The sequence below is a fragment of the Dermacentor silvarum genome, chromosome 2 (genome assembly GCF_013339745.2).
Source record: "Dermacentor silvarum isolate Dsil-2018 chromosome 2, BIME_Dsil_1.4, whole genome shotgun sequence".
In the NCBI taxonomy this organism is placed as follows: Eukaryota; Metazoa; Arthropoda; class Arachnida; order Ixodida; family Ixodidae; genus Dermacentor; species Dermacentor silvarum.
The window spans coordinates 30,602,584-30,616,848 of record NC_051155.1 but is presented as its reverse complement, the minus strand read 5'-3'; the positions used below and the strand labels follow the sequence as shown (position 1 = coordinate 30,616,848).

The 14,265-nt window shown below is 46.6% G+C and overlaps 1 protein-coding gene across 1 annotated transcript in view; it reads left to right on the top strand.

The window, feature by feature from the left end:
- Positions 1-14,265, top strand: part of LOC119441402 (syndetin-like) — a 97,044-nt gene that overhangs the window by 39,149 nt on the left and 43,630 nt on the right. Inside the window, exons 12-15 of the mRNA XM_037706025.2 lie at positions 593-770; positions 4,292-4,390; positions 8,921-9,011; positions 10,352-10,546. Of these exons, the coding sequence (XP_037561953.1) occupies positions 593-770; positions 4,292-4,390; positions 8,921-9,011; positions 10,352-10,546 (563 nt within the window). The remainder of the gene's footprint in view (positions 1-592; positions 771-4,291; positions 4,391-8,920; positions 9,012-10,351; positions 10,547-14,265) is intronic.

Here is a 14,265-nt window from a genome sequence, read left to right as displayed (position 1 = left end):
TTTGACACTTTCTTTGTTTTTGTACTTGAACATTCTGCGAAGGGCACTTTCTGCAACGGGTACTTTCTAAATTTTATGTGATAATGCCTGAACGTGTTTGGTCTGAGGACCCCTAAGTTTACCAACAAACAACTTAGTTAATTGTTGCTAATGCTTCCTTTGTGCTTTTAATAAGTCATGCTTTATAATGTGCAGTGTAATGATAGAAAATTTGTAACGTTGTGAAATCCAGAATGTGAAAATACTTTGATATTTATGGCGTAGACTACTAGAAAAATATTTTATTCAATTTGGCTCTGGCACGATTTGATTTGTATTCGAATGGGTCTCATAAACTACTGTTCACACAACCCTATGTATAAGTGATCATGTTAGCACAGGAAGACTTCCATGGGTGCTCTTCTTGTTGGTACACGAGGCCATTGAAGCATGGGAACAGTTTTGGGGTGGTGTTACCAACACTTCTGTATAGATGGGTCGATGTCAAGAGAAGAGTGCAGATAAACACGTGACTAGTTGTTCCGCAGACAAGCAGCAACCTTGTTTTCTCGTGATAAGCCTAACCCGCGTGGCTTCCGCCTCCTCCCTGCAGCTGGAGAGAGCCTGCTGAGTGAGGACATTCAGGCACGCTTCGTCATCGAGAAGCTCCGTGAAGGGTTGCAGCGAGTGTGGCAGGACATCCAGAAGAAGGTCACCCAGTTCGTGCTCGCCTCCAACATTGCGGGCTTCAAGTTCAACCAGTTCATTCAGGTGCTGGACATCGTGCGCAGGTGCGTTTACCTTCCAGTCTGGTGTGTTCCTCTTCCTGAGCTGATCGACAGTAGTCGAGCAAGAGATGCCCCTGGAGCCATTATTTCGCTAAGGGCTTTTCTCTCTGCATTAGGGTCCCTTGTCAATGAGGCTGTCCGACAGAAATGTTTAGTAACACTCATTGTAAAACATGCTCGCCAGTGAGTGTGTACATTGATCTCCGTTGCTGCGTCGAAGTGTGTAGCCTCAATAGCAGCGCTTCAAAAATAAATAAAGTTGTACTCATGCAGGGTTGGCACTAGTTCTGAAACTACTACTTTTATGATTTTAAAATATTGTAAGCATCACTCTACCATAAGTAGTCTTTTGCTATTGAAATCGCCGTGTTTCCTCAGCTTGCCTTGGATGCAATGCTATCGTGTTAATGCGGCTGCAACAACAAATTAATTTGTTTATGCTACACACTTAATACTGTGGAGAATAATTTTGTGAGCATCGCCTAAAATAACAAATAGAGAACGTGCATACTGGTGTACCCATCGACATTGCCATCAAAGCCAGAGGATGCCGTCTAGCATCGTGCCGCCAAAGTGACACTCGGTGTAGCGAAGTGCACTGTGGGGAGCACACGCCACCATCTTATCCCGCATACGCTTGCCGTCGCATGCACACGAAGCGCACGCGGCGGGAGCCGGGTGGACACCTTCTCCTGCGTACGCGCGTCGTCACAAGTGCGCGCAGCAGGAGCCGGGCGGGCACGAGAGATAGGCGCTTTGCTCTCTCCCGGTTCTCGCTCGCCTCTCGTGACGCGCGCACCCACGCGGGAAGAGGGAAAGTATCCGACAGCGAGGAGGACATTCCCCTCGCGAAAAGGTAAGAAGCTGTAAAAAGAGCGCGACCGAGAGACCTCTGGGCCTCTCTGACCTCGCTACTCCTGACCTGCCTCTACGGATATACCCGCTGCAACCCGTGAGTGACCTCGTTTGCGTGACTATCACATGCGACGAGGCAAGCCTATTTTATTACTTATTATACAGAGCGGACTTCCCTCTGCAAGTGTGTTTTATTGCCCACAGCAATAAACGTTGTTGAGTTGACTCGCTTATTGCCTTATTCGCCCGAACCCTACGTAGCTGCGATTATATGTGCTACGGGTTGGGGAAGACCCTCACATTTGGCGCTACCAACGTGGTTCGAATTCGGCAACTTGGCGAGTCTTCTTCTGTTTTTTGGAGCTGGGACTACTGAAGTTACAGCAAACCATTGTTTGCTGCATTGCGACGGGCTTGTTGACTTTCCAGATTTGTTCATGTTGTCGGATGTAGCGGTGCAAAATCAGAGACCTAGTGCTAACGCGGCGGCAGCTTCTGAACAAGCCGGTAGCTATAATTTTGAGTGTTTCACGCGAAACAGTCAGGATCGCGGAAATGCCACGTTGGCAGGGTTTAGGCCTGAAAGTAGGCGTAACGCGCCGAGCGCCCCGCCGCTGCGCATCGCGGACACAGAGGCACATATGCCTCTAAATAGTTTGACGCAAGCTGCGGATGCGCCCGAACCTTCGGGCGGTAGTATTCCATCGAGTGAAATAATGCTGCAGAATGCGCTGCAAGTCATGCAGAGCTTAGCCGGCGCCCTGCAGAACACAATGCAGGCCTCGCCGCAGAGCAAGCGACCACGAATTAAGGTAGACATGCCTACCTATAGTGGGTACCACAATCGCACTAGTACGAACGAGTACCTCGACCGTCTGCAGTATTATCAGCAAACAACAGGGCTTTCAGACGCCGAACTTCTCGCGCTCGTGGTCCCTGCTTCACTGACTGAGCAGGCGGCTCGTTGGTTCCGATTGGCCGGACACAAAGCCCGCACGGTAGAAGAGTTTCGCGCAACCTTCCGCGAGGGATTTCTTCCAGCCAACTACGAGTGGCGTTTGAGGAGAGAGTTGGAGTTGCATACCCAGCATCCAGACGAGTCCCTGCTGGAGTATGTTCGAGCGATGGACGAACTCGTGAGCCCTCTCGCCACCTACGCCGAGAAAGTCGAGCGTGTCACACGGCAAGCGCACCCGACTTTTGCGGCCTACTTCAGGGGATGTAGGTTCAGAGGCCTAGACAAGCTCGCCGCCGAAGCAAGGCGCATCCAAGCGGACATCCTCGCGGCACGAGCATACCTTCCGCCTCCACACGCCGCACTGTCACTCGAGCCTCGCTGCGCGTGGAATGGCGGCGGGAACGCTTCACATTCCCCTAGGGTCGACACGTCGGCATCGTTCGCCGACGAGCAGGTCCAGCGCGGTTGGGAATTATCAGACCGCGCCTTGGACTCGTACGCCTACGTGCTCAAAACAGCACAGCATAACGCGGCACGCAGTGCACCGCGGCAGGAACTTGCGATTAATGCGAGACCGGAGGAGCGGCACATGCCGACCGCCGAGCGTGGAAGCTACGGCCCGCCGGATTGGAGCAACGGGCGCCCACGCCACTGAGGCTTCGGTGGCCGTTGCTACCAGTGCGGCGGACTGGGGCACATCGCCCTGTGACTGCGCAAGCACGCCGGGCCAAGGTCGAGCACGTGGTTCGGGAAATGGACGAGGCTGCCGGTGATCCAGCTTGGGTCCCGGGTGGCGATCTCGAACACAACCGGTGATTTCGATTTACTTGCGCCTTTGGCTTGTCGCGTAGGAGATGTCACGGACTCGCAGGCGCCGTTCATCGAGCTAACAATAGCCCGAAAGAAGTTTGCCGCATTATTGGATACTGGGGCAAGTGCTTCTTTATTTGGTGATGAGGTGTTGCGTCATCTCCGCGAGAACAATATCCGCTTAAGAGATAGTGACACAACTTTCCGCCTTGCTTCCGGCACAGCACAATCGAGCGGTGCAGCTAGGCTAGTGATCCGTTGGGAGAGACGCGTCAGGCGACAACGCCTCGTACATCTTCCCAGTCTGTCAGTGCCTGTTATTTTAGGTTGAGACTTTCTCGCCAAGTCGGGTATTTTCATAGACATCAGCAGCAGAGGTTACCGAGAGAATGGAACGAGTGCTTTGAAGCATTTCGCAAAAGCGCCCGTTGTCTGCATAAACACAACCCACTGCATAGACTCAACAAGTAAAACTTGTCTGAACACAAATTGGTTCTGGTACCGATAATATCACCTATGCAGCTGCTTTCCCAGGCTGGTTATAGGAGACACAGCAGACATTGAGTGGCTGTAGCAAGATTTATAACCAGTGATATTCAGTGAGGTTCATGCTTAGCTATTACATGTGCAAAGGCAGAGCAGAAGCACAGGAAGGGTCGGCAGTGTGCCAGTGTTTGCAGCTGTCATTAGGCCTTTCAAGGCATGTTCGCACTAGTGATGGCTTTGGTAAAGCAATTCCAGAAAGTTGCAAGTGTTTATATGGTCTTTAAATAGGCATTGACAATGATTGGCTATCTGTCTGCCGACCATAGCAGTGCTTCCGACACTAGTAGTGAGTTTGTACCAGTGCATGTGAGTACATTGTTATGAGTTTTTTTTTTTTTTTCTGTGTTCAATGTAGGTTGATGGACATTGGGCAAGACTTTTGTGGGAGCCAGTCGGAAGAGCTACAGCAGTCTCTGCGGCAACAAAGTTTCAACTACTTTAAGGACTACCACCGGTCAGTGGCCGCATTGTTTTCATGTTTTCACTCTACCCCGACGCGTACCCCCCCCCTCCCCCTCCCACCCCCCAACCTCCCAAAAAGCTATTGCTTAAATTTAAGCAAGGTGCTTCACAATACAAACATGGACGAGAAGAGCACAAGGACCGCCCTTCCGCTCTTCTAGTCCATGTTAGTACAGTTAAACTTGGATATAACGAAATTGACTGCCACTTCGTTACATAGAAGTCTCAAATACGTATGCTTCTATGGAGTAACAGCGGGGAATAGAAAAAACTTTGTTATATCCAGGAATTCGTTATATGGAGGTTCGTTATAAGCAGGTTTAACTGTATTGCACAGCACCTTGCTTAACAATGCATGACTGACTCGCCCAACAACGTGCACTATTGAGCTATTGCTTTGTGCATGTGTGCAAGCGTGGCCGCGCGCTCTCTCTCTCTCCCCACACCCTCTCATATTCACGAAGCTCTATTTTGTGCTGTAAAGCTATTAGTTTGCTTTTTACTACGCAGTAAGCTTAAGAAAAAAACTGTTAAACATTATTATGCATGTTGGCTTACAAATAACCTTTACAAAAGCTGTATTATAAACATATTTTTGGCATGCAGACGAAAATGGATAGCTTTTTGTTACTGCTCAATGCTTCAGGACTTCTGTGCAAGAACAGAACGATTTTATGTTAATTTTGAAATGGCAAGGGGATGAGTGACAGCAACTGCCCAAAAATTAAAAAGTGAGGAAATGTTGACTAAAATTTTGTTTGTCAGAATCATTGCAAAAAAGCCTTAGAGCACCTAAAACCTGCCAGAATAGTAGTCCTTTCCCCATGAGGTCACATTTTTTTTACATTTCTATGCAATCTTTGGCTTTCTTTAGCAGTATAAGCAGCTTGTCGGCTGTTTTCAAATGCCTTGCAACTTTATCGGGAGCCTGAAAAGGAGCTTAAAGGGGCCCTGTGAAACCTTTTAGAGTGCAGCTCTTAATGGCTCGTTCCTGGGGCGAACGTCGGCGACGGCGTAACCGAGCGAACGAGCACAACAGCGAACGATGAAAGAGCGAGACGCGAGTCGCGAATGGCGCAGACCAATGAGAGTGGCTCCTTCAGTGACGTGCGTGGGAAACTAGTTTCATGCGAACCCGCCCGACCCCTTGTTGCGTACTCTTATCTGGTCTCAGCTGGACCGCTTGTTTCGTACTATCGTCTGCTCGCGTCAGCTCTCGCTCGCGCTTGTTTGGTTTGCTTGGTTTGGTCTCATTTGCGCTTATTTCAATTAGCATGATTTACGATTGTTTTGTAGTCTGATTGTATGCACGACGTGAATTGTGTAGTACTTTCTGGAAGCCAAGCGGCACCAGTGACTACAGTGGAACCTTCGACGGGTCATGCATAAAAGACGACGCGATTGACCCGCAAGTCAGATTTTCGGCGATTGCAGACTCTGCTACATGTCTCTCTCAAATTCATTGCCTCACTATATCGTGAAATGAAAACACGTATATAGCTGCACTCAAATTTCACATTAGGGAGTATCGTAATCGTCGGTGAATTTTTAACGTTTTCCTTACCATGGGGAAAATAGGTTTTGTTTTGTAAATTATGCCAGAATTTTTTTCTGAAGGAACTACTGCACTCAGTATTTAATGTAATACATAAACAAAAAGCAGAATGAATGCACTTTTCTCAGATAAAAGTTTTATTAACGAGATGTATGTCATAAAAATTATATAAATTGCCAAAATCAAGATTGTGGGATAAAATTGAACAAAGTTTGTAAAGACATGCTTGTATCTACTAAGAAAAAAAATGTAACAAAAATTATGAGATATGCTAAATGTATTGCCATCTAATAGGCACTGTCTCCGAAAGAATAAAAAATTTTCATTGAACAGGTATCCTGCTACAAAAATTTAACTGCAAGCACTACAGTTGGGCATGCCGAGCTGCGGCTGTCAATGTTCCAGGCTGGTTTGTGATGTCGTCACTCTCGGGGAGTCGAAGTATGACAAAAAAGCAGCATCCTCAAACCCGCTGCTGCTCGATCCATCGATAAAATCAGCTGCAGTCGCAGCGTAATCACGAGATCAGCGATCTTTCAAAGCGTGTGCGCCACTCTGAGAGACGGCCATTTTTGCTTTCTACTTTGGCAATCGCAAAACTTCAGAGCGCGTTCAGAAATTACTGCCTGGAGGGAAAAAAGCGAACTGCTTAGAGAACAAACATATTGTTCTTTTCCTTCATGTCCGATGGAGCAGTGTGTTCGTGAGCGATGTGGATGGTCTTGAAAGCAGTGTTTCAAATCGTCGATAGCTAACGGCCATTTTTGCTTTCTGCTTTGACGATCTCGAAACTTCAGAGTGCGTTCAAAAATCACCGCCTGGTGGGAAAAAAATCGAACTGCTTAGAAAACTAAAATATAGTTCTCCTCCTTCATGTCCGATAGCGCTGTATGTCCGTGAACGACGGGGAAGATCTCGAAAATGGCGTTTCAAACCATCGATAGTGAGCTAATGTTGCCCAATGGGCGTGGCACAGAAAGAGTTAAGGCCACCATTTTCTCTCTAATTCTTTTATTAGCAAGTTAAAGAACTAACAGCAATAGAAATTACAGAAGTTAATGCACGAAAACCCAACTAATCGGTTGCAGAAACATTAAAATGCAGTTAAACCTTTATATAAAGAAGTCGGTAAAATAGGCACTTTACTTCATTATATTGAAATTTGACCTTTTATACAAGTAAGTAGAGTCGCCGACCGACTTTTCTTGCATGGAAGGGGCTGTAAATATATCCAAATTAAGTGGGCAATCATAAATTTTATTTTGTTAAATTTTAGAGTCAGTGATCAAAGATAGAGTTTCATGCTGTATCGACAATATCTTCACATCGGTGGTACGAAGTGAAGCCTGTGAAGCTTTTGCTTCCACTCCACTGTGTCGCCCGCAGTGGGACAACGCTAGGCAGAGGGGAGCGAATGCTTTGTTGGCCTCTGGCTTCACTGCATCTCCGAAACTCGAGATTACACAACAACCTCCAGCCCTAAACATATAGGAAGATGGTGCCCATGAAGCCACCATCCATCTCGGGTTTGCCAGCCTTTGTATTTGCCGCAGGTTATTTATAAACAGGGCACGAGGTCCACGTAACCACGCTAACAGCCATGCGCAGCTAGAGGAGGATGATGTGTGCTTACTCCTGTGATGTGGTAAAAGTGCGCGCCCGCGTAGCGTTGTACTCTGGCATCAACATTGGACTGCGTGGTCTCCGGGCCGTATCTTGAAAGCGATCTGCATTGGGGGCAGAGTCTAGGCAGTGTAGGTGCATTGGAAGCTCGTAGCTTTGTGCGTGCTGTGTGTTCTCGGTGCTCAGTTTGCATCGAAGTGATAGACAGCATGAAGGTCACATTGCTCGCTGCTGCTGCGGCGCTTCCTCACGCCAGCGTTTTGATAACAAATGTCCGCGCTCATTGAGTGTGATGTGTTCATGGTTGCCTGTGCGAATGTTTACAAGTTTATGCGGATCATAAAAATACTATCCTTACTTTGTATAGCTGTCTACCAATTTGCTATCGCAATCAGTGCTTTGGCTTTCGGGCAAAACTGACTTTTTTTCAAACGTAAGAATTAAAATAAAATTTGTGCAGTTCACCACTACTCTCATTTCTCAATTTTTCCTCTTTCTTGGCTCTTGCGTTTTCTGGCTCTTATGTTTTTTCTTACAGTTCCGTGAAAAACGTATCAGCGGGGTTCTACGTAGCTTGTTTAGCCAGTGCGGTGACTGTGGGCTGCTTTCGTATTTTCAACTGATGCACACTCGGACTGGTCCCAGTCAAAGAGGTGACAAGGAATTGCGGCACATATTGGTTATCGCCTATTAAAAGTGTACAGTGTGTTTCCAACGGCACTGCACCACAAGCGCTCTTAAACAGATAGATGAAGATGCTTATAGTGATAGAGTTGGTGCCAACAGCTGTGAATGCGGCCCACGAGATTTGCTGCTACTTACCCAAATAAGAAACACAGTTTGCACTGGCATTTTCATGTGGCACAGGCGGGCAAGTACTGTGGGGCGAAGCTGCTGTGGCGAACAGTTACTGTTCTTGATTGCGCACGGTGCCTTTTCTTGTCTACATGGGATCTAGTGGCCTGAAAACGTATCATATGATCGCAGTTTGACAATGTACTGAACGTTCGTGCCGAAAGATTGTGTTTTCCAGGAACATATCAACCAGTAAAAAGAAACGTAACTGTATTGGGTTATTTTTTGTGTTCTCAGTCATGGGACGTTGGCACCGGGAAATCGTACTTAACGGTATCGTATCAGTGAGGATCTACTGTACTTATGAAGGTTATGAAGGATGTGAGAACTTACTTATACCACTTTGCTATCTTTGATGCATTGGTTGTCAGTTTGGCGTACAGCTGTTAAGAATTTTTTATGGATGCGTGTTGTTGGCGGTCATGCTAGATGACCATTGGCGCTCTGTCAGACAGGAAGTGCTGAGCGAGCAGCCTCCTCTCTCTGCAGGAGCTGCATGGAGGAGCTGCGGATGTTCCTGGAGAATGAGAGCTGGGAGCTGGTGCCTGTGAAGCCCTCGTTCTCCATTCTCCAGCTGCAGGTGAACAAGCACTTGTTCACATCACTTAAGTGTGTTTCCAATGCACAGATTGGGCCAATATGTGCAGTGGACAGGAAAGGCTGATATAGCATGAGTAAACTGCATGAAGACAAGAGCATAGCAAAAGACACACAGGCAGTGTGTTTGTAGACGTGACAGAGTCAGGTTAAGCTTGTACATTAGTGGGAAATCTGATTGTCAGCTTTATGTACATGCTCGTGGAATGAGTCAGGTGAACTTTAAGGTTTCTCTGGGGAACTTTGCCTGCATGGAGTGGTTTGATTTACTCAACTAGATACACAAGTGCACATGAGTGTGATGGCACTGGCATCATGCACCCACTAGTTTACTGATCATGCTGTATCCTCAGAAATCACCACCACTCATTGCAATGCTCATTTCGGTGCTAGCGAACCTGCACTGCCCATTTGACACTTGGTGCTGTGGCTAGCTTACTGTAACTGCAAGGTTCATGTAAATGCAGATGGCAGAGAGTCAGAATGGCATTGTCAGAATTACCTTGACTTATCCTGCACCTAATTGTTTCACAAATATTTACCTGCTTGCACAGTTTTGCCTTTCATCTATCTCTTTCTGTCAGTATGTCTGGCACATCCTAGAAACTCAAAACTTGCATGCTCTGGCTGTGATGTTATCTCGGTAAACTGAAGCTGCCATTGCAGACTGCAAGTTGCCAAAAGTGCAAAAGCACGAAGTCTAGTTTCCCTGCTGATACCACTGTTTTCCAAAAATATGAAGGAATGATGCAAAGGGCAGGATGAATTTGAACACTGCACTGACTAACTATCACCTTGAACAGCCAACAACCAGTTACATCTGTTTAAGACATACTGGTGGGCTAGATGGTTAATCATGATGTAATATGGCAGTGCACTTCGAACAAGGACGTGTTTGTTCACTGTGTTACGTCCTTGTATCAAAGTGTGCTGCCATAATGCATCAGTTACATCTGTGCTGATTTTGTCTGGCATGTGTGTGCAACTGTAACCACTGTCACGGGTATTGGCTTGCCCACTTCCCTTGAATGGATGAGCGCGTTTTTCAGATATCGGCTTCTATGCAGTGCTGTTCAATTCAAGGCATCGGTGTCAGCCCTGCTTTGTTTCATGGTGACTACATGTATGTTTTCACCTGGCAGCCTGCTCGTCATTAAGTTTTGTTTTTGCTTACTCTTGTCGCATTTATTCACTGATTTCATCCTGTCAGTGGGGGACTGCGCTTGCTTCTCCACTCTTTAGGACTTTGAAAACTTGGGTCATATTTTAATTTATGGCATGTAACAAAGAAATCAATTGACTGTGTGCTTTTTGGGCATGCAGGAGCTGCGGTTCCTAAGGCCACCACCCAGAACCAGTGCACCACCAGGGTCGCCGAGTGGCAGCCGGCCAGAGGCACCATCTCGCCTGGCTGCTGGTGATGGGCTGCGGCTCTTCGATGCCACCTGCCAGCCATTCATCCTGCAGCAAGAGGAAGAAGAGGAAGATCTGTTCGACGCTGTTGCCTCCAGCCCTGCTGTGAGCTCTTTCAATGCATTTCTCGACTGAACTTGTCAACACTGACTGCATTTGTAAAACAATTTGTGTAGAAGGACTTGCTCTGGGCTATATACAGCTGAATCATTGAACCAGTTATTTTGAGATATTTTCTATAGACGGTTTCATCCAGCGCCACCGCGCGCTCTGGCAACGCTGTGCACCGGCATCCGGCGCCCCTAGGAAACTTCCGGTAGCCGTTCCTTTTGCTCATTTTTGCTGTATTTGTTCGCTCGCGCACTCGTCCTGCGCATATTCTGCGCTATTTTTTGGGTATATCGATATAAGTGCGACTTGTGGCATTCAGTGTGTTGCGTGACGGTGAGTATCTCTTGGAGCATCAACTGTTTTCATTACGTTTACTCGTCAACGGTGTTTTTCAAATCTAGGGAGCCTACCAAGAGCTCCCAGATTTGCTCTGCTCACTTCATCCAAGGTACGTTACTACGTGGAGTAGCTGGACTGCTATAATGCTGAATAATAAAAGTGCTACTGCGCGATTGTTCTGGCCGTATGTTGTGTAACTCACGCGAGAGCAGCTCGACTCTCACCCCGAGCTTGCCCGCTCGTCCAGTTTCTTGCCTCGGCGTGGATAGCCATGCTACGAACCTGAGGTTAAATTATTGTTTAGCGGGTGCCACGCTGCCGCCGTGTTATTTTAATGTTTTTCGTATCTGGCGCACAAGCGCACTTCTGCAGCTTTACTACCTAGGTACATGTGCGCATTGGTTTATCATGTTTAACGTCCCAAAGCGACTCGGGCTATGACGGACGCCGCAGTGGAGGGCTCCGGATAATTTCGACCACCTGTGGTTCTTTAACGTGCACTGACATCGTACAGTACGCGGACCTCTAGCATTTCGCCTCGATCGAAATGTGACAGCCGGGGCCCAAACGGCGTCTTTCGGGTCAGCAACCGGGCACCGTAGCCGCTGAGCCACCGCGGCAGCATGTGAGCATTCGTATCGGTATCGCAGAAAAGTTTGCGATTTCCGTGCATGCATGTAAGAAGTTTCGGCCACATTCTAAAAGCATTTACGAATTAACAGAGACCAATTATGGATTGCAATCTCGTGCCCAACACTACAGGTTTCATTTTGTTAGAAGTGTGGTAAATTCGTGAGCATTTAAGTTAGTCCCATTTCAGTCGACCTAGGCTTCTTGCACTAAATGACTTTTGAGAATGTACAGTTATTTGTGAATGCATATTGAAAAGCAGAAACAAGGCATATGACGCAGAAAACATGTGCATGTACACATGCACAGCTTACCACTTCATCCTCCATCTTGCAGCAATATATGAAGTGCCATTGTGAAATGCAAAAACGCCCGTGTGCTTGTCTTGTAGGGCACGTTAAAGAACCCCAGGTGGTCAAAATTAATCCGGAACCCTCCACTACGGCGAGCCTCATAATCAGAACTGGTTTTGGCACGTAAAACCCCAGAAAGAAGAAAAAGTGCCATTAAAGTTTTTCTAGTTTTTGGCAGTCCCATTACCTGACTTGAAGACAACAGCTAGTCTACGTTCATTGCATGTATTCACTAAGATGCTCCGCTTGTTGCTCCGGGGTTGTAACTGAGGAATGGTGTTTGGAGCCCGGCGAAAACGAAAATCGCACGACATCATCGTCCAGCGGATCGGGCAGCTCTCTGCCTCTAAACATCAGCTTTTGGCGATACCGATTTTTTGCAACGGTGCTTAGCGCCTTAAAATAGTGGCTCGTCATCTTGACAATATTCACGATGTAAAATAAGCTCATCACAGATTCCACCAAGCTGTGCAAAAATCGACACGCCGGCCTCACGTCGCGCATGCCTTTAAACAACATAGCCAGAAGTGATTCTAGCTCTCCTGCTGGAAGTTCCGATGGGGCAACCAATCAGCGGCAAGCGAGGTTTGTTTGTAAACACTGAAACCGTCTATATTGAACAGTAAAAAAGTGCCTCGAAGTTTATTGTGTCAAGTGCAGAACACTTAAAGGGCCAGTGAGGTGAAAGGAAGTGGGGCATACAGGTGGGCCTCCAAAAAGGGGGCAACTGCTACGGATTAAGCCTCATTCTCCTTTTAATAATGTGAACATGTTCACAATTGCCTCTCCTTATATCCAAATGCTCGCTTTTATTGCTCTATGGTTAGAGAAATTTTGCCGCCTCATTTCTCTGGATATCCCATTTCATTTTCAGAGGCCTCATTCAGCTTATTGTGCAGCACTTGTGTTGCACGCGTGCCAGCATTATGTATGCAAAAAAAAAAAAGAAAAAAGAGAAAACTTGAACTCTTTAATGAAAGTGAATATTGTATGACTGTGGCCTTTCCAATCCTGTGGCCTGTGGTCATCCTGTATGACTGTGGCCTTTCCAAACCTTTCCAACTTGTTTCTTTCTTCATGGGGACACCACAATGCCTACCAATGGTGTCTGGAGTGAGCTAAGTTAATAGTGTTGTAAAAAGAAAGTCTAGAATTAATAGTTTCTTAAAATTAACAGTGCCTGGAACTTGGAGCATGTATTTGTGCCACCTTTTGCAGGGGGTGCACTAGCCATGTATCTCTTGAATTTCATGCCTGCAGAAGAACCTAAAGAGGCTACTACATGCTTCCTGGATGTTCTGACGCGAGCCTCTTAGCATTGTCCAAGAACTTCCAGGGGTTCTTCAGGTTGCACTGAACTTTTTTGAGTGTTTCCCAGGAGCATTATGGGGTTCACAACATTTGAGTTACGAGAATGAAAAAATCTATGGAGTGGGGTACTTTTTCGGTTATGAAACTGTCTGCCTGAGACGTATTGTCATGTTGCGTTGATGGTGGAGAACCAGAAATGATGCCAAAAGTGCAAGTTTAGAGCCTGACGTTTTATTGTGTGAGCTTAAGCCCAGAAAAGCAAGAAATACTTGAATTACAATGGTAGTGGCAAGCACATTCGTCTGTTTCAAATCTGATCTTAAGGGTCAAGTCCATCTACTACACAGGGATGTGCATTTCTTGCTGAAAATCGTGGAAAAAGGATTTTGTGCTTACCGCTGCTCTGTTCTTGATCAAGTTTCACAGAAAGATTGCATTTTATGTTTCGGATCATTCAATGCAACACTTGTTCTGGATGGGTTGCCATGTGTGGAGTGAGCAACATGCAGCAACTAGTGATGTGAGGGCTTGGGGAAAAAAAAAGAATTTCGCGAAATAAATGTTTTTACTCATTTTTGTCCCACTGCATAAAAAGCGGAAAAAAAAACAAAAGGGTCCTATTTCCCCAATATAGCGGAATTAATTGGTGTAAATTATGCGAAACGTAGGTTAGCGTCACTTTGTGAGTATAAAGATTTAGGTGGTGCATTGTTTCACCCAGTTTTAGCAACATTTTTACATACATTTCTTATGGTGGTGGTGTGCTGCATCTCCACCGTTTGTTGCTCAGAGAGGCAACTTCCACATGCGTCACTTATCGCAGGACACAGGATCTGCCCTTTTATGGTTAAAGAAACTACAGGGAGGACAACAGTCGTGGTAATGCGCTCATTCACAAGGGTGCTGCTGAAAGCAGCACTTGACATGACAAGGGAGGAGAGCGAGTTCCCCTGCATTTCCAAGGGAAGCGCACAATTGGAATGGGAAATATGGCAGCTTTCAGCAACATGGTCATTGTATAGCCTTAAACCGCTACACTGGGCTGACTAGCGTGCCGTTTATTTGTTTATGATGCAGTGC